The 20,059-nt window shown below is 48.2% G+C and overlaps 1 protein-coding gene across 2 annotated transcripts in view; it reads left to right on the forward strand.

Annotated features, from left to right (window-relative positions):
* The window catches only part of LOC142398067 (phospholipid-transporting ATPase ABCA1-like), an 84,136-nt gene that overhangs the window by 53,544 nt on the left and 10,533 nt on the right, over positions 1-20,059 (forward strand). The window contains exons 21-41 of one of the 2 annotated variants that reach the window (XM_075482037.1): positions 1,890-2,167; positions 2,253-2,473; positions 2,894-2,981; positions 3,055-3,305; positions 3,384-3,435; positions 3,509-3,637; positions 3,722-3,870; positions 6,127-6,251; positions 6,321-6,419; positions 8,324-8,513; positions 9,364-9,458; positions 10,644-10,676; positions 10,758-10,863; positions 10,949-11,023; positions 11,410-11,579; positions 11,718-11,895; positions 18,073-18,188; positions 18,299-18,443; positions 18,527-18,650; positions 18,734-18,863; positions 18,993-19,128. In XM_075482037.1, the coding sequence (XP_075338152.1) occupies positions 1,890-2,167; positions 2,253-2,473; positions 2,894-2,981; positions 3,055-3,305; positions 3,384-3,435; positions 3,509-3,637; positions 3,722-3,870; positions 6,127-6,251; positions 6,321-6,419; positions 8,324-8,513; positions 9,364-9,458; positions 10,644-10,676; positions 10,758-10,863; positions 10,949-11,023; positions 11,410-11,579; positions 11,718-11,895; positions 18,073-18,188; positions 18,299-18,443; positions 18,527-18,650; positions 18,734-18,863; positions 18,993-19,128 (2,890 nt within the window). The remainder of the gene's footprint in view (positions 1-1,889; positions 2,168-2,252; positions 2,474-2,893; positions 2,982-3,054; positions 3,306-3,383; positions 3,436-3,508; positions 3,638-3,721; positions 3,871-6,126; positions 6,252-6,320; positions 6,420-8,323; positions 8,514-9,363; positions 9,459-10,643; positions 10,677-10,757; positions 10,864-10,948; positions 11,024-11,409; positions 11,580-11,717; positions 11,896-18,072; positions 18,189-18,298; positions 18,444-18,526; positions 18,651-18,733; positions 18,864-18,992; positions 19,129-20,059) is intronic. The other variant, XM_075482038.1, reaches the window with a different exon arrangement.

The following is a 20,059-nucleotide window of genomic DNA, read 5'->3' on the forward strand; positions in this document are numbered from 1 at the left end:
TTATTGCTGTTATATAAATGTGAAGTAATTACTTCTGAATTAATTATATTGAAAGGGAAAAAAACAGTGAACTTTTTTCTGCTGTTTAAATGTTTTTATAATTCACGGGTCAAAAATGACCCATACGACAATCTTTGTACCCTAGTGGTGTACAGCCCACATGGAGACATAAACAAACATAAAGTGTGACTTTTTCTAATGATGGGGTCCCTTTAGGAAAAGTCAAAATTTAAATTTCAAGTTGGAAAAAGATAGTTTAAGGCAGTGATACTCACTATTTATTCCACCAGAGCCACATTGGCAGAGCTAAATCAAGGTTAGAGCCACATTTACCACAACATACTGAGTCCCCTTTTACAAATATGCATTTCTACATATAAAACATCCCACAGAAAAAGAAACAACACAGCCAATACATTTTCAATTCAGACCACATTTACCTTAATACTGGGATGAGCTGAAGCTGGCCTGCATGTGCTCGACTTTCTTCATGTTGTATTTGTAGTTTGTTGTTGTAATCATAGTGAGACATTCAGGATGAGCATGGTTTCTGTGCTGGTTTCTGTGCTGGTTTCTGTGCTGGTTTCTGTGCTGGTTTCTGTGCTGGTTTCTGCGCCGGTTTCTGTGCCGGTTTCTGTGCTGGTTTCTGTGCTGGTTTCTGTGCTGGTTTCTGTGCTGGTTTCTGTGCTGTGCTGGTTTCTGTGCTGGTTTCTGTGCTGGTTTCTGTGCTGGTTTCTGTGCTGGTTTCTGTGCTGGTTTCTGTGCTGGTTTCTGTGCTGTGCTGGTTTCTGTGCTGGTTTCTGTCCTGGTTTCTGTGCTGGTTTCTGTGCTGTGCTGGTTTCTGTGCTGGTTTCTGTGCTGGTTTCTGTGCTGGTTTCTGTGCTGGTTTCTGTGCTGTGCTGGTTTCTGTCCTGGTTTCTGTGCTGGTTTCTGTGCTGGTTTCTGTGCTAGTTTCTGTGCTGGTTTCTGTGCTGGTTTCTGTGCTGTGCTGGTTTCTGTGCTGTGCTGGTTTCTGTGCTGGTTTCTGTGCTGTGCTGGTTTCTGTGCTGGTCTCTGTGCTGGTTTCTGTGCTGTGCTGGTTTCTGTGCTGTGCTGGTTTCTGTGCTGGTCTCTGTGCTGGTTTCTGTGCTGTGCTGGTTTCTGTGCTGGTTTCTGTGCTGGTTTCTGTGCTGGTTTCTGTGCTGTGCTGGTTTCTGTGCTGGTTTCTGTGCTGGTTTCTGTGCTGGTTTCTGTGCTGGTTTCTGTGCTAGTTTCTGTGCTGGTTTCTGTGCTAGTTTCTGTGCTGGTTTCTGTGCTGTGCTGGTTTCTGTGCTGGTTTCTGTGCTGGTCTCTGTGCTGGTTTTTGTGCTGGTTTCTGTGCTGGTTTTTGTGCTAGTTTCTGTGCTGGTTTCTGTGCTGGTTTCTGTGCTGGTTTCTGTGCTGGTTTCTGTGCTGTGCTGGTTTCTGTGCTGGTTTTTGCCCTTTTTTAATCAAAAACCGATCCATTGTGCCTGCATCTCGCGCTGGCTAAAGGAGCTAGCGTGCTCTGTGGTTTAAGCGGGCTGCGTTGCCAGGTTTAACAGTTCCCCCTTTAGGAAGCACCATTCAGCCTTAATTAATACTTAATAAAAATACTTACTACTGTGCAGTATTCGCTGTATGTTATTTGAAAAAAATGTATTGTTATTGTTACCATATTGTTATAAGCTACGATGCGAGTGCGAGCCGCCAATTAGAGCTTGAGGAGCCACATGAGTATCTCTGATTTAAGGTATTTTTTCTACAGCTAAACATGGTAGTGGCTCACTTTTGACCCGCAAGACAACAGAAAGGGTTAATAACACCTGAACAGGTTTCTGGTGGAAACACCTGCAGGGTTTGACCCGTCTGTGTGGCGTTGTGCCCCCCAGGTTGACGGTAGAGGAGCACATCTGGTTCTACGCCCGTCTCAAAGGCCTGTCGGAGGAGCAGGTGAAAGGCGAGATCGAGCAGATCCTGCAGGACACGGGGCTCCCGCACAAACGTAAGTCCAGGACCAGCACTCTGTCGGGGGGCATGCAGAGGAAGCTGTCGGTGGCCCTGGCCTTCGTGGGCGGGTCCAAGGTGGTGATCCTGGACGAGCCCACGGCCGGCGTCGACCCCTACGCCCGCAGAGGAATCTGGGACCTGCTGCTGAACTACAGACAGGGTGAGGCTCTCTGATTGGTCCGGTCCACTCGGCTGCTTTTTGGTGATTGGTCTCCGGCTGGTTTTAAGATTTATTCTCCCGTCAGGTCGGACCATCATCCTGTCCACGCACCACATGGACGAGGCCGACATCCTGGGGGACCGCATCGCCATCATCTCCCACGGGAAGCTGTGCTGCGTGGGCTCGTCTCTGTACCTGAAGAACCAGCTGGGGACGGGCTACTACCTGACCCTGGTGAAGAAAGACCCGGAACCATCGCTCAGTTCCTGCAGGAACTCCTCCAGCACCGTGTCCTTCAGCAAGAAGGTGAGTCACAGGCCAGATACCGGTCCACAGGGGCCGGATACCGGTCCACAGGGGCCAGATACCGGGTCCACAGGGGCCAGATACCGGGTCCACAGGCCAGATACCGGTCCACAGGGGCCAGATACCGGTCCACAGGGGCCGGATACCGGTCCACAGGGGCCGGATACCGGGTCCACAGGGGCCAGATACCGGGTCCACAGGGGCCAGATACCGGGTCCACAGGGGCCAGATACCGGTCCACAGGGGCCAGATACCGGTCCACAGGGGCCAGATACCGATCCACAGGGGCCAGATACCGGTCCACAGGGGCCAGATACCGGTCCACAGGGGCCAGATACCGGTCCACAGGGGCCAGATACCGGTCCACACTTTCTGTAGTACTTTGTGGTATGTTTTTATGTTTTTTTACGTACGTTTCAGGACGCAGACGGCGCTTCAGATGGCGCCTCGGTCAGCAGCAGCGACGCGGGACTCGGCAGCGAACATGAAAGTGAGGCAGCCACCATCGGTGAGCTCTCTGTTTCTGCACAGCGTTCGATTCGCTCACCTTCAGGTGGAGCTAAATCTGTCTCCGTCCTCAGAGAACGGCCCCGCGGCGTCCATCTGCATCGCCCCCTTCGCCCCCCCGGACACCGCTCTGGTGTCGGCCCTGATCCTGCGCCACATCCCGGCCGCCCGCCTGGTGGAGGACCTGGGACACGAGCTGACCTACGTCCTGCCGTACAGCGCCGCCAAGGACGGCGCCTTCGTGGAGCTCTTCAAAGACCTGGACCTGAAGCTGGCCGACCTCGGCATCTCCAGCTACGGCGTGTCCGACACCACGCTGGAGGAGGTGGGACCGGCACGCCTGTGATCAGATTCTGATTCAGTCTTCCTGAGACGTGACTCTATCTGCTTCCTGTTGTTGCAGATCTTTCTGAAAGTCGCTGAAGATAACGGAGTCGACACAGAGGTGCCCTCAGGTGAGCAACGGGTGACTTCTGACCGGGACATCCTTCAAAATAAGAGCGTGAAGTCACATGTTTGTGTGTTCAGATGGAACGCTTCCTGTCCGGCGGCGCAGACGGACGCACGCCTTCGGAGGGGGAGACCACCAGAGCTGTTTGAGGCCGCTAACGGAGGACGACGACAACAACGATGGCAACGATTCTGAGGGAGACGCAGGTACACGACTAACACAAACAGGAGTGGTAGTTTTACCTGAGAACCCCCTGAGCTGAGGTCATGTGACCTGCTGTTTCCCGTCAGACTGCAGGGAGACGGACTGGCTGAACTGCACCGACGGTAAAGGCTCGTCCCAGGTGAGCGGCTGGAGCCTGAAGAAGCAGCAGTTCGTGACTCTGATGTGGAAACGCTTCCTGTACGCGCGGCGCTCCAGGAAGGGCTTCTTCGCTCAGGTACGAACGCTCCTCCCATCACGCCGTCTGTGGGAGTAGGGATGGGAACTGATAAGATTTTTACGATTCCAATTCCATTTTCGATTCTGCTTAACGATTCGGTTCTTTGTCGGTTCCCTTATCGATTCTCGCTTGGAGAAAAAGGACAACAAACCGGTCGATTAGCATCAACTTTAGCCGCTTTGGGACTGTAGGAACCTTTGGCAGTTCTAATAACCTTTTAATCCGCGGGGCCGTTTTCTCCCGTGTTCGGACATACAGGAACTCGGGGCTTTCTCCCTCAGTTCCTATAACTATTTAGCTCCTTCTCCGAGGTCGGGTCTTTTCATGGTTCTATAGAACACATCTGACGGAGGTGTGTGGTGGTCGGTAGCTACGCCCCATGTAATTCTATCACGGCTGAAATGTTTCCTCATAGACACAGACACAACCGGCGGGTGTTCAATAAGTTAAACTTATACTGGTCTCATTTGTCTGCAGCGCTCTGCTCTCCTTTCTTCCTTCATGAAATAAAAAAGTATTGTCTCCTGACTCTCTCTGTGAGCTTTTCCAGCCTCGATATTAGACGCCTGATGTGATTGTCCATGATTAATATCACCATCATGCAGACCATAAACACGGTGGCCTCCCCGCTCTCCATATTAGCTTCTTGGTGGTGTTTTTTCTACTCTCCTTACTTTTACCGTTTTGTTTTGTGTTTGAATGTGGCGCTAAACGGCTAACGGCTAACACGTCACTGAAGCAGACGGCTGCGCGCGGCGCATCAGTCCCTATCAGGTCCGACTCATGTGCGAATGCAGACTGAAACAGTTCCGCTGGGGAAGGATAGTTATCAGAACGAAATTCGAGGAGGGTAGTTCTGATAACTGCGTTCTTAGAACGGTCTGTCCGAAAGCGGCTTTTGTTTAGTTTAGAAGTAACACGAGTCATGACCTCACAAACCCAACAACGGTGAGGTCCACATTGGTCTATCCTGGCCTGGGTAATTTAACTCTTCCTGCTCTGGTGAAAGGAGAAGCTGGAGGTAGAGGTGAACTGGGGGTAGTACCACCAGCCAGGGGTGGAGCAGTGATTTTAAATGTGGGGGTGTTACAGGGGGGGCACATGAGAGCCACATCAAGCCCAGAGACACCTCACTGAAGTTGGCATCCGATTCGCAAATTAAATGGATGGGCATAAAGAGCCATTTCACTGCATTTTTGCATTTTGATCGCCCTAAACTGGGTCCTGTATGGAAACTACATTGGTTACACTGCTCAAATCTGGATAGAATTATTCTAAAGAGGCTGTAGATTCATTAAAACTTTGTTTGGGATTTGTGAAACCTTTTTCTGATTTGTGAAAATGCAGAACAGGGTCATTTTACTGCTTTTTTTTTTGTATTGTCATCACCCTAAACTGGGTCCTGTATAAAAACTACAATAGTTAGACTGCTCAAATCTGGATAGAATTATTCTAAAGAGGGCACAGAGTCTTTAAAACACATTGTATGTTGGTGCGTTACGAGGGTGGGCAAACCGTTAATACAGGTATAATACATCCATGGGGCAAACGGGTTTACCTTTGGAAAATGTGGAGGGGGTGAAATCATCTTGCTGTAAAAGTGGGGGTGTCGAAACACCCCCATCCCCCACGGGTGCGACGCCCATGCCACCAGCCTCTGGCTCTGAGCCAGTCAGGCTCTGCCTCTCATGATTTCATCTAAATGTAATGCCTGAGAAGGCATTCATTTAACCTTAACCGTTACTAACAGCAGCTTTTACAATCAGGCAAATGGCGCTAACATGATAGGCAGTGTTTGTTAGTTAGTGACCTGCAGTGTTAGCCGAGGACATGCTAACGTTGCTAACGCTGCTGGGTTCAGATTCACCAACGTTAGTCCGGAGCGGATCGAAAACGCGACATTCATTCATAGTTATTGCATGTTGGTAGTATTTCCTCCCTTTGGTGAAATATTCACTTTGCAAGTTGCCCTGTTGTCGTCTTTTTTAGGGATGTGTAACCAAACTTTCCAGCGTTTGTACCGCTTGGGCGCCATGTTTACTGTTGGCTGCTGGCTGCGCTGGACTCGCCATGCAACGCTGCGTGGTGACGTCATTCGCGCCCACTGGAATCGATAAGGGAATCGTTTGCAAAATCGCCAAACGATTCCAAGGAATTGAAACACTGGGAATCGGTTCTCAACAAGAACCGGTTCTCGATTCCCATCCCTATGTGCTCCGGGTCACTGGAAGATGAAGCTCTGTGTGCTTTCAGATCGTCCTGCCGGCCGTGTTCGTCTGCATCGCCCTGGTCTTCAGCCTCATCGTGCCCCCCTTTGGGAAGTACCCCAGCCTGGAGCTGCAGCCCTGGATGTACGAGGACCAGGTGACCTTCATCAGGTACGCAGCCGCCCCACATGTGTGCCGCTCGCTTTGTTCCCTGCGGTCTGACCGAGTCTGTCCCACCAGTGACGACGCCCCCGGAGACGCCAACATGCAGAAGTTACTGAGCGCTCTGCTGGACTCGCCGGGCCTCGGGACCCGCTGCATGGACGGATACTCCATCCCGTAAGAGCTCCACTCTTCTTCGTCTTCTCTTTCCTGTCAAACTGAGGCTGTGTTCGAAACCGCATACTGCATACTGCATACTGCATACTACATACTGCATACTACATACTGCATACTGCATACTGCATACTGCATAGTACATACTGCATACTACATACTGCATACTACATACTGCATACTACATACTACATACTACATACTGCATACTGCATACTGCATACTACATACTGCATACTACATACTACATACTGCATACTGCATACTGCATACTACATACTGCATACTGCATACTGCATAGTACATACTGCATACTGCATACTACATACTGCATACTACATACTGCATACTGCATACTGCATAGTACATACTGCATACTGCATAGTACATACTACATACTACATACTACATACTGCATACTACATACTGCATACTACATACTGCATACTGCATAGTACATACTGCATACTACATACTGCATACTGCATACTACATACTGCATACTGCATAGTACATACTGCATACTACATACTGCATACTGCATACTACATACTGCATACTACATACTGCATACTGCATACTACATACTGCATACTGCATAGTACATACTGCATACTGCATACTACATACTACATACTGCATACTGCATAGTACATACTACATACTACATACTACATACTGCATACTGCATAGTACATACTGCATACTGCATACTACATACTACATACTGCATACTGCATAGTACATACTGCATACTGCATACTACATACTGCATACTACATACTGCATACTGCATACTGCATAGTACATACTGCATACTGCATAGTACATACTACATAGTACATACTGCATACTGCATACTACATACTGCATACTACATACTGCATACTACATACTACATACTACATACTGCATACTGCATAGTACATACTGCATAGTACATACTGCATACTACATACTACATACTGCATACTGCATACTACATACTGCATACTGCATAGCACATACTGCATACTGCATAGTACATACTACATACTACATACTGCATACTGCATACTACATACTGCATACTGCATAGTACATACTACATACTGCATAGTACATACTACATACTACATACTGCATACTGCATACTACATACTGCATATTGCATACTGCATACTACATACTGCATACTGCATAGTACATACTGCATACTGCATAGTACATACTACATACTGCATACTACATACTACATACTGCATACTGCATACTACATACTGCATAGTACATACTGCATACTGCATAGTACATACTACATACTGCATAGTACATACTGCATACTGCATAGTACATAGTACATACTGCATACTGCATACTACATACTGCATACTGCATAGTACATACTACATACTGCATAGTACATACTACATACTACATACTACATACTGCATACTACATACTGCATAGTACATACTGCATACTGCATAGTACATACTGCATACTGCATAGTACATACTGCATACTGCATACTACATACTGCATACTACATACTGCATAGTACATACTGCATACTGCATACTACATACTGCATACTGCATAGTACATACTACATACTACATACTGCATACTACATACTGCATACTGCATAGTACATACTACATACTGCATAGTACATACTACATACTGCATACTGCATACTGGATACTGCGACGTCATGTTACGTTGCATCTTGGGTAGTTTGAGTATGAGTAGTAACCTCATGATGCATACCCAACATTTAGGAGAATCTAGTATGCATCTGGGAACTTAAAAAAAGTTAAAGTTAGTATGAGTAGTAGAGAATCTTTCTCTTTGTTCTCACCCGGCCTCTCTCTGACTCCGCCTCTCTCTGACTCCGCCCCTCTCTGACTCCGCCCCCCCACCAGAGAGGCCCCCTGTACCATGGGTGATGAGGACTGGCACACCCCCGAAGTCCCTGAGAGCATCCAGCAGCTGTTCAGCTCCAGGAACTGGACCATGGAGGACCCGTCCCCGCCCTGTTTCTGCACCTGTGAGGGCAAGAAGAGGATGCTCCCGGAGTGCCCCGCCGGAGCTGGCGGTCTGCCCCCCCCTGAGGTCAGACCACCTGAGCCAACCTGAGGGGACTGATGAAAGTTTTCTGTCTTTGCTCGGGGATCAGACATGAAGTCAACCCGTTAGATCGGCTGATTATGGCTGGTTCATCAGACCAATTTAAACCAGGTTCTGGTTTTAGTTCAGAGCAGGTTCATCATCTAAATCACCATTTATTAAATAAAAAAAAGTTTCCACACTAAAGTTGGTTATTAAATAATGTACCATAGATTTGTAGGCTACCCAGACAGACCAGTAGAGCTGACTTATATCTTATAATAACGAATGTACAATAATAAAGATTTCAGCTGCTCAGGTAGCCTGACCTAAACGACTGCTCCCTGTGGCCTAAACGACTGCAGGGGGGCCTAAACGACTGCTCCCTGTGGCCTAAACGACTGCTCCCTGTGGCCTAAACGACTGCTCCCTTTGGCCTAAACGACTGCTCCCTGTGGCCTAAACGACTGCTCCCTGTGGCCTAAATGACTGCAGGGGGGCCTAAACGACTGCTCCCTGTGGCCTAAACGACTGCTCCCTGTGGCCTAAATGACTGCAGGGGGGCCTAAACGACTGCTCCCTGTGGCCTAAACGACTGCAGGGGGGCCTAAACGACTGCTCCCTGTGGCCTAAACGACTGCAGGGGGGCCTAAACGACCTGTATCCCTCGTTAATTATTTAACGTCGATAAATATTTTATCGCTCATTAACGCAGGTTTTATTATTGTAAAAGTCTGTCGCTCACAGGCTTTTGTTTTGTAAAAGTCTAAATAAAACTAGTTTTCAACTCGATTTTGAGCTTAAATCCGTTTTAACGCCATAAATCATCAGAACCAAACAGACTGTTTCTGTTCAGATGAAGCTGAGCGCCACCGACACTCTGCAGAACCTGACGGGAAGAAACATCTCCGACTACCTGGTGAAGACGTACGCTCAGATCATCGGAAAGAGGTGAGAGCCCCCGGACTCACCTTAGCACACACTAAATCACATATGTCAAAGTCAAGGCTCATATGTCAAATTAATTATCTATGGCCCCCTGGATGATATTTAATTACTATTAGAACCGCCCGCTGGTGTTTTGCACGCACCAACACTACATTCCCCACAATGCAACGGTAGCCCGCGAAGTCACTGCAGCGCGCACAAGCGGCTTCATTATTCATCAGCAGTCAGAGCAGAGATCAACTCTCAGCCACCCCTCTCCTCAAAAATGGCTAAACGTAAGGCTGAGAACAGGGGGTTTAAAGCCAGGTGGGAGGCAGAGTGCATGTTCACGGAGGTAAAAGACAAACCTGTGCGTCTTCTGTGTGGAGAAAGTTTGGCTGTAATGAAAGAATATAATCTAAGAAGGCACTATCAAACGCCTCGGAAACACACAGACAAAGAATATGGACACAGAACAAAGGCTACAGAAGGTGGAAGAATTAAAACGAGGCCTTAACTCCAGGCAGGCTATGTTCACATATGCCAAATCACAAAGCGAGGCTGCTGTCAAGGCTAGCTTATTATTTTTATTATTATTATTATTATTATTATTATTCTTATTAAATCAAATCAATTTATTTATATAGCACATTTACAAACAATTAAAAGTGCTTCACAAATAAAAGCATAGCAGCAGGGAGTGGAAGAAGCATTAAAATACAAAAAAGAATATAAAGAGAAACAAATAAAATAATTTAAATGAATTTAAAAACAAGCAACAGTCCAGATAAGTTCAAAGATATCGTGCAGATTTCATGCATAGACACATGAGAACAGAAATATCTTTAACCTGGAATTAAAAATGTCTCCATTTGGTGAAAGTAAATGTAGACATTAACATATTAGCTTTTATTCATTTAATGTACAGGACATGCGATTTTTCTTTGAAGGAAGTTCGTTTTTGTCTGTTTGCCTGTTGAAAATGTTTTCACTTGAAGTTACTGACAGAGCCATAACAAAATACTGCTTTATTCATTTAATCATTAAATAATATACAGTGTGTTAGGCCTTAGTTCAATAGGCTATGTGCAATCATTTCAATATGTTTTAATAAACATTGAACCAGTCCGGCCCTCGGCTTGTAACAAATTTGTCTTTTGTGGCCCTCGGTGTATTTGACTTTGACACGAAATGTTTCTGTTTCCACAGCCTGAAGAACAAAGTGTGGGTGAATGAGTTCAGGTCAGTTTCTGGTCCTAAAGCGGTTAGTTTTACCGGTTAGTCGCTGCTCCAACACGCTCAGGTGTTCTGTTCTCTCTGCAGGTACGGAGGCTTCTCATTGGGCGCGAGGAGCACGCAGGTCCTCCCACCGGCCAATGAGATCGACGACGCCATTGAGAGAGTCAGAAAGATCTTTGAGTTGCAGAAGGTCAGTGAAATGGGCGAGTCAGAGCAGAACTGGTCCGTGTTTCTGATCCAGAACCAGAAATGTTGAACCTTTCTGTGTCCCGCAGGGAGCCGCCGCTGATCGATTCCTCGACAGTCTGTCCAGCTTCATCAACGGCCTCGACACCAAGAACAACGTCAAGGTGAGTGAGTCAGGTGTTTGAACCCGCCCACACCTGTTTTTAAACCCGCCCACAGCTGTTTAAACCCACCCACACCTGTTTTTAAACCCGCCCACAGCTGTTTAAACCCGCCCACACCTGTTTTTAAACCCGCCCACAGCTGTTTAAACCCGCCCACACCTGTTTTTAAACCCGCCCACAGCTGTTTAAACCCGCCCACACCTGTTTTTAAACCCGCCCACACCTGTTTTTAAACCCGCCCACAGCTGTTTAAACCCGCCCACACCTGTTTTTAAACCCGCCCACACCTGTTTTTAAACCCGCCCACACCTGTTTAAACCCGCCCACACCTGTTTAAACCCGCCCACACCTGTTCCTGTTCCTCACGCGTCCCTGACTCTCCTCAGATCTGGTTCAACAACAAAGGCTGGCACAGTGTGTCGTCCTTCATCAACGTGATGAACAACGGCATCCTGAGGGCCAACCTGCCCCCAGGTGAGGACCCCAGCAGGTACGGCATCAGCGCCTTCAACCACCCGCTGAACCTGACCAAGGAGCAGCTGTCCCAGGTGGCCCTGTGAGTGTGACCGGAACGTGCACACACCTGAACGTGCACGCACCTGTACATGCACACGCCTGAACGTGCACACGCCTGAACATGCACACCTGAACATGTGTCCGCCTGCTGGCTGATCTTCCTCTTCTCCGTTTCCAGGGTAACCACCTCTGTGGACGTCCTGGTGTCCATCTGCGTGATCTTCGCCATGTCCTTCGTCCCTGCGAGCTTCGTGGTCTTCCTCATCCAGGAGCGAGTCAGCAAAGCCAAACACATGCAGTTCATCAGCGGCGTGCAGCCGCTGCTCTACTGGGTGGCCAACTTCATCTGGGACATGGTGAGCTGCGAACCGGCGCCCCCTGTGGGTGTTGTTGTTGTTGTTGTTGTTGCTGGTGTGTGTGTATTGTTGTTGTTGTTGTTGCTGGTGTGTGTTGTTGCTGGTGTGTTGTTGTTGTTGCTGGTGTGTGTGTTGTGGTTGCTGGTGTGTGTGTATTGTTGTTGTTGCTGGTGTGTGTGTTGTGGTTGTTGTTGTTGCTGGTGTGTGTGTTGTGGTTGTTGTTGTGGCTGGTGTGTGTGTGTTGTGGTTGTTGTTGTTGCTGATGTGTGTGTGTGTTGTTGTTGTTGTTGTTGCTGATGTGTGTGTGTGTTGTGGTTGTTGTTGCTGCTGGTGTGTGTGTATTGTTGTTGTTGCTGGTGTGTGTGTATTGTTGTTGTTGCTGGTGTGTGTTGTTGCTGGTGTGTGTGTTGTTGTTGCTGGTGTGTGTGTGTTGTGGTTGCTGGTGTGTGTGTGTTTGTTGTTGTTGCTGGTGTGTGTGTGTTTGTTGTTGTTGCTGGTGTGTGTGTGTTGTGGTTGCTGGTGTGTGTGTGTTTGTTGTTGTTGCTGGTGTGTGTGTGTATTGTTGTTGTTGCTGGTGTGTGTTGTTGCTGGTGTGTGTTGTTGCTGGTGTGTGTGTTGTTGTTGCTGGTGTGTGTGTGTTGTGGTTGCTGGTGTGTGTGTGTTTGTTGTTGTTGCTGGTGTGTTGTTGTTGTTGCTGGTGTGTGTGTTGTGGTTGTTGTTGTTGCTGGTGTGTGTGTTGTGGTTGTTGTTGTTGCTGGTGTGTGTGTTGTGGTTGTTGTTGTTGCTGGTGTGTGTTGTGGTTGTTGTTGCTGCTGGTTTGTGTTGTGGTTGTTGTTGTTGCTGGTGTGTGTGTGTTGTTGTTGTTGTTGTTGCTGATGTGTGTGTGTCTTGTGGTTGTTGTTGCTGCTGGTGTGTGTGTGTTGTGGTTGTTGTTGCTGCTGGTGTGTGTGTGTTGTGGTTGTTGTTGTTGCTGGTGTGTGGTTGTTGTGGTTGTTGTTGCTGCTGGTGTGTGTGTGTTGTGGTTGTTGTTGTTGCTGGTGTGTGATTGTTGTTGCTGGTGTGTGTGTGTTGTTGTGGTTGTTGTTGTTGCTGGTGTGTGTGTGTGTTGTGGTTGTTGTTGTGGCTGGTGTGTGTGTGTTGTGGTTGTTGTTGCTGGTGTGTGTGTGTGTGTTGTTGTTGTTGTTGTTGCTGGTGTGTGTGTGTTGTGGTTGTTGTTGTGGCTGGTGTGTGTGTGTTGTGGTTGTTGTTGTGGCTGGTGTGTGTGTGTGTGTTGTGGTTGTTGTTGCTGGTGTGTGTGTGTGTGTGTTGTGGTTGTTGTTGCTGGTGTGTGTGTGTGTGTGTTGTTGTTGTTGTGGTTGTTGCTGCTGGTTTGTGTTGTTGTGGTTGTTGTTGCTGCTGGTGTGTGGTTGTTGTGGTTGTTGTTGCTGCTGGTGTGTGTGTGTTGTGGTTGTTGTTGTTGCTGGTGTGTGATTGTTGTTGCTGGTGTGTGTGTGTTGTGGTTGTTGTTGTTGCTGGTGTGTGTGTGTTGTGGTTGTTGTTGTTGCTGGTGTGTGGTTGTTGTTGCTGGTGTGTGTGTGTTGTGGTTGTTGTTGTGGCTGGTGTGTGTGTGTTGTGGTTGTTGTTGCTGGTGTGTGTGTGTGTTGTTGTTGTTGTTGTTGTTGCTGGTGTGTGTGTGTTGTGGTTGTTGTTGTGGCTGGTGTGTGTGTGTTGTGGTTGTTGTTGTGGCTGGTGTGTGTGTGTGTTGTGGTTGTTGTTGCTGGTGTGTGTGTGTGTGTGTGTTGTGGTTGTTGTTGCTGGTGTGTGTGTGTGTTGTTGTTGTGGTTGTTGCTGCTGGTTTGTGTTGTTGTTGTTGTTGTTGTTGCTGGTGTGTGTGTGTTGTGGTTGTTGTTGTTGCTGGTGTGTGTGTTGTTGTTGTTGCTGGTGTGTGTGTGTTGTGGTTGTTGTTGTTGCTTGTGTGTGTTGTTGTTGTTGCTGGTGTGTGTGTGTTGTTGTTGTTGTTATTGCTGGTGTGTGTGTGTTGTTGTTGTTGCTGATGTGTGTGTCTTGTTGTTGTTGTTGCTGGTGTGTGTGTGTTGTGGTTGTTGTTATTGCTGGTGTGTGGTTGTTGTTGCTGGTGTGTGTGTGTTGTTGTTGCTGGTGTGTGTGTGTTGTGGTTGTTGTTGTTGTTGCTGGTGTGTGGTTGTTGTTGCTGGTGTGTGTGTGTGTGTTGTGGTTGTTGTTGTTGCTTGTGTGTGTGTGTGTTGTGGTTGTTGTTGCTGCTGGTGTGTGTTGTGGTTGTTGTTGTTGCTGGTGTGTGGTTGTTGTTGCTGGTGTGTGTGTTGTGGTTGTTGTTGTTGCTGGTGTGTGTGTGTTGTGGTTGTTGTTGTTGCTGGTGTGTGGTTGTTGCTGCTGGTGTGTGTTGTGGTTGTTGTTGTTGCTGGTGTGTGTGTGTTGTGGTTGTTGTTGCTGCTGGTGTGTGTTGTGGTTGTTGTTGTTGCTGGTGTGTGTGTGTTGTGGTTGTTGTTGTTGCTGGTGTGTGTGTGTTGTGGTTGTTGTTGTTGCTGGTGTGTGTGTGTTGTGGTTGTTGTTGTTGCTGGTGTGTGTGTGTTGTGGTTGTTGTTGCTGCTGGTGTGTGTTGTGGTTGTTGCTGGTGTGTGTGTGTTGTGGTTGTTGTTGTTGCTGGTGTGTGTGTGTTGTGGTTGTTGTTTCTGCTTGTGTGTGTGTTGTGGTTGTTGTTGCTGCTGGTGTGTGTTGTGGTTGTTGTTGTTGCTGGTGTGTGTGTGTTGTGGTTGTTGTTGCTGCTGGTGTGTGTTGTGGTTGTTGTTGTTGCTGGTGTGTGTGTGTTGTGGTTGTTGTTGTTGCTGGTGTGTGTGTGTTGTGGTTGTTGTTGCTGCTTGTGTGTGTGTGTTGTGGTTGTTGTTGTTGCTGGTGTGTGTGTGTTGTGGTTGTTGTTGTTGCTGGTGTGTGGTTGTTGTTGCTGGTGTGTGTGTGTTGTGGTTGTTGTTGTGGCTGGTGTGTGTGTGTTGTGGTTGTTGTTGTTGCTGGTGTGTGTGTGTTGTTGTTGTTGTTGCTGGTGTGTGTGTGTTGTGGTTGTTGTTGTTGCTGGTGTGTGTTGTGGTTGTTTCTGCTTGTGTGTGTGTTGTGGTTGTTGTTGCTGCTGGTGTGTGTTGTGGTTGTTGTTGTTGCTGGTGTGTGTGTGTTGTGGTTGTTGTTGCTGCTGGTGTGTGTTGTTGTGGTTGTTGTTGTTGCTGGTGTGTGTGTTGTGGTTGTTGTTGCTGCTGGTGTGTGTGTGTTGTGGTTGTTGTTGTTGCTGGTGTGTGTGTGTTGTGGTTGTTGTTGTTGCTGGTGTGTGTGTGTTGTGGTTGTTGTTGTTGCTGGTGTGTGTGTGTTGTGGTTGTTGTTGCTGCTGGTGTGTGTTGTGGTTGTTGTTGTTGCTGGTGTGTGTGTTGTGGTTGTTGTTGCTGCTGGTGTGTGTGTGTTGTGGTTGTTGTTGTTGCTGGTGTGTGTGTGTTGTGGTTGTTGTTGTTGCTGGTGTGCGTGTGTTGTGGTTGTTGTTGTTGCTGGTGTGTGGTTGTTGTGGTTGTTGTTGCTGCTGGTGTGTGTGTGTTGTGGTTGTTGTTGTTGCTGGTGTGTGGTTGTTGTTGCTGGTGTGTGTGTGTTGTGGTTGTTGTTGTGGCTGGTGTGTGTGTGTTGTGGTTGTTGTTGTTGCTGGTGTGTGTGTGTTGTTGTTGTTGTTGCTGGTGTGTGTGTGTTGTGGTTGTTGTTGTTGCTGGTGTGTGTGTGTTGTGGTTGTTGTTGTTGCTGGTGTGTGTGTGTTGTTGTTGTTGTTGTTGTTGTTGCTGGTGTGTGTGTGTTGTGGTTGTTGTTGTTGCTGATGTGTGTGTGTTGTTGTTGTTGTTGTTGCTGGTGTGTGTGTGTTGTTGTTGTTGCTGATGTGTGTGTGTGTTGTGGTTGTTGTTATTGCTGGTGTGTGGTTGTTGTTGCTGGTGTGTGTGTGTGTGTTGTGGTTGTTGTTGCTGGTGTGTGTGTGTTGTGGTTGTTGTTGTTGTTGCTGGTGTGTGGTTGTTGTTGCTGGTGTGTGTGTGTGTTGTGGTTGTTGTTGCTGGTGTGTGTGTGTTGTGGTTGTTGTTGTTGCTGGTGTGTGTGTTGTGGTTGATGTTGTTGCTTGTGTGTGTGTGTTGTGGTTGTTGTTGTTGCTGGTGTGTGTGTGTTGTTGTTGTTGTTGCTGGTGTGTGTGTGTGTTGTGGTTGTTGTTGTTGCTGGTGTGTGTGTGTGTGTGTGTGTTGTTGTTGTTGCTGGTGTGTGTGTGTTGTTGTTGTTGTTGCTGATGTGTGTGTGTGTTGTGGTTGTTGTTATTGCTGGTGTGTGGTTGTTGTTGCTGGTGTGTGTGTGTTGTGGTTGTTGTTGTTGTTGCTGGTGTGTGGTTGTTGTTGCTGGTGTGTGTGTGTTGTGGTTGTTGTTGTTGCTGGTGTGTGTGTTGTGGTTGTTGTTGTTGCTTGTGTGTGTGTGTTGTGGTTGTTGTTGTTGCTTGTGTGTGTGTGTTGTGGTTGTTGTTGCTGCTGGTGTGTGTTGTGGTTGTTCTTGTTGCTGGTGTGTGTGTGTGGTTGTTGTTGTTGTTGCTGATGTGTGTGTGTGTTGTGGTTGTTGTTTCTGCTTGTGTGTGTGTTGTGGTTGTTGTTGTTGTTGTTGCTGGTGTGTGTGTGTGTTGTGGTTGTTGTTGTTGCTGGTGTGTGTGTTGTGGTTGTTGTTGTTGCTGGTGTGTGTGTGTGTTGTGGTTGTTGTTGTTGCTTGTGTGTGTTGTGGTTGTTGTTGTTGCTGGTGTGTGTGTTGTGGTTGTTGTTGTTGCTGGTGTGTGTGTGTGTTGTGGTTGTTGTTGTTGCTTGTGTGTGTGTGTTGTGGTTGTTGTTGCTGCTGGTGTGTGTGTTGTGGTTGTTGTTGTTGCTGGTGTGTGGTTGTTGTTGCTGGTGTGTGTGTGTTGTTGTTATTGTTGCTGGTGTGTGTGTGTTGTGGTTGTTGTTGTTGCTGGTGTGTGTGTTGTGGTTGTTTCTGCTTGTGTGTGTGTGTGTTGTGGTTGTTGTTGTTTCTGGTGTGTGTGTGTTGTGGTTGTTGTTGCTGCTGGTGTGTGTGTGTTGTGGTTGTTGTTGTTGCTGGTGTGTGTGTGTTGTTGTTGTTGTTGTTGTTGCTGGTGTGTGTGTTGTTGTTGTTGCTGGTGTGTGTGTTGTTGTTGTTGCTGGTGTGTGTGTTGTGGTTGTTGTTGCTGCTGGTGTGTGTTGTTGTTGTTGTTGTTGTTGTTGTTGTTGCTGATGTGTGTGTGTGTGTTGTGGTTGTTGTTGTTGCTGGTGTGTGTGTGTGTGTTGTGGTTGTTGTTGTTGTTGCTGGTGTGTGTGTGTGTGTGTTGTTGTTGTTGTTGTTGCTGGTGTGTGTGTTGTGGTTGTTGTTTCTGCTGGTGTGTGTGTTGTTGTTGTTGTTGTTGCTGGTGTGTGTGTGTGTGTGTGTGTTGTGGTTGTTGTTGTTGCTGGTGTGTGTGTGTGTGTGTGTGTGTGTTGTGGTTGTTGTTGTTGCTGGTGTGTGTGTGTGTTGTGGTTGTTGTTGTTGCTGGTGTGTGTGTTGTGGTTGTTGTTGCTGCTGGTGTTTGTGTGTGTGTTGTGGTTGTTGTTGTTGCTGGTGTGTGGTTGTGGTTGTTGTTGCTGCTGGTGTGTGTGTGTGTTGTGGTTGTTGTTGCTGATGTGTGTGCGTGTTGTGGTTGTTGTTGCTGCTGGTGTGTGTGTGTTGTGGTTGTTGTTGTTGCTTGTGTGTGTGTTGTTGTTGCTGATGTGTGTGTGTTGTGGTTGTTGTTGCTGCTGGTGTGTGTGTGTGTGTTGTGGTTGTTGTTGTTGCTGGTGTGTGTGTTGTGGTTGTTGTTTCTGCTGGTGTGTGTGTTGTTGTTGTTGTTGTTGTTGTTGCTGTTGTTGCTGGTGTGTGTGTGTGTTGTGGTTGTTGTTGTTGCTGGTGTGTGTGTGTTGTGGTTGTTGTTGCTGCTGGTGTGTGTGTGTGTTGTGGTTGTTGTTGTTGCTGGTGTGTGTGTTGTGGTTGTTGTTGCTGCTGGTGTGTGTGTGTGTGTTGTGGTTGTTGTTGCTGCTGGTGTGTGTGTGTGTGTTGTGGTTGTTGTTGCTGCTGGTTTGTGTTGTGGTTGTTGCTGATGTGTGTGTGTCTCTGCAGTGTAACTACTTCGTCCCAGCAACGCTCGTCATCCTCATCTTCATCTGCTTCCAACAAAAAGCCTACGTCTCCTCCACCAACCTGCCGGCACTCGCCCTGCTGCTGCTGCTCTACGGGTCAGATACACATTAACACACCCTACTACACCGTACTACCACTCTACACCACAGTGAGCATGTGGCTGATCTGTGTCCTGCCTGAACCTCTCGTGTCTTTGTGTCTCCAGCTGGTCCATCACGCCGCTCATGTACCCGGCCTCCTTCTTCTTTAAGATCCCCAGCACGGCATACGTCGTCCTCACCAGCGTCAACATCCTCATCGGCATCAACGGAAGCATCTCCACCTTCGTCATGGAGCTGTTCGGAGACCATGTGAGTCCACGCCGGGCTACAGAACCCTTTTATTAACGTTAAACAGCCTGGACTGGACAGCCTTTAACTTCCTGTCTCTGCAGGAGATCGGAGGAATCAACGACATCCTGAAGAACGTTCTCCTGATCTTCCCTCACTTCTGTCTCGGCCGAGGACTCATCGACATGGTGAAGAACCAGGCGATGGCCGACGCCCTCGAGAGATTTGGTAAGATGCCGTGTTTATCTGTAGCACTGCAGGTGTTCCTCAGAGGAGAAGCAGGTGGTGTCATGGCTGCTGTTGTGTTCCAGGTGAGAACAGGTTGCGCTCTCCTCTGGAGTGGGACATGGTGGGAAAGAACCTGTTTGCCATGGCGGTGGAGGGCTTGGTCTTCTTCATCATCACCGTCCTTATGCAGTACAAGTTCTGCATCAGGCCCAGGTAAGTCCAGCCTGGTTCTGGACCAATCACAGAACCTGCATTTTTAACCTGCTGATCTCACCTGGATGACCTAAAGGTCACGTTGTGGGAACCGATGTAACTTTGTTAAACACGTTTTGTTGTTAAAAGTGTGCGCAAGCCGGTGAGTAAACTCACCAAACTGGGATCTGTGGGCGAGGAAGACGAGGACGTGGCCCGAGAGAGACAGCGGATCGTCCACGGCCTCGGACACGGAGACATCCTGGAGCTCCGGCAGCTCACCAAGGTGGGTCACACACCTGGACAGGTCACACACCTGGACAGGTCACACACCTGGACAGGTCTCACACCTGGACAGGTCACACACCTGGACAGGTTACACACCTGGACAGATTACACACCTGGACAGATTACACACCTGGACAGGTCTCACACCTGGACAGATTACACACCTGGACAGGTCACACACCTGGACAGGTCACACACCTGGACAGATTACACACCTGGACAGGTTACACACCTGGACAGGTCACACACCTGGACAGGTCTCACACCTGGACAGGTCACACACCTGGACAGGTTACACACCTGGACAGATTACACACCTGGACAGATTACACACCTGGACAGGTCTCACACCTGGACAGATTACACACCTGGACAGGTCACACACCTGGACAGGTCACACACCTGGACAGATTACACACCTGGACAGGTTACACACCTGGACAGGTCACACACCTGGACAGGTCTCACACCTGGACAGGTCACACACCTGGACAGGTTACACACCTGGACAGATTACACACCTGGACAGATTACACACCTGGACAGGTCTCACACCTGGACAGATTACACACCTGGACAGGTCACACACCTGGACAGGTCACACACCTGGACAGATTACACACCTGGACAGGTTACACACCTGGACAGGTCTCACACCTGGACAGATTACACACCTGGACAGGTCACACACCTGGACAGATTACACACCTGGACAGGTTACACACCTGGACAGATTACACACCTGGACAGGTCACACACCTGGACAGATTACACACCTGGACAGATTACACACCTGGACAGGTTACACACCTGGACAGGTCACACACCTGGACAGGTTACACACCTGGACAGGTCTCACACCTGGACAGATTACACACCTGGACAGGTTACACACCTGGACAGGTCTCACACCTGGACAGGTTACACAC

This window comes from Odontesthes bonariensis, chromosome 13 (genome assembly GCF_027942865.1).
Source record: "Odontesthes bonariensis isolate fOdoBon6 chromosome 13, fOdoBon6.hap1, whole genome shotgun sequence".
In the NCBI taxonomy this organism is placed as follows: domain Eukaryota; kingdom Metazoa; phylum Chordata; class Actinopteri; order Atheriniformes; family Atherinopsidae; genus Odontesthes; species Odontesthes bonariensis.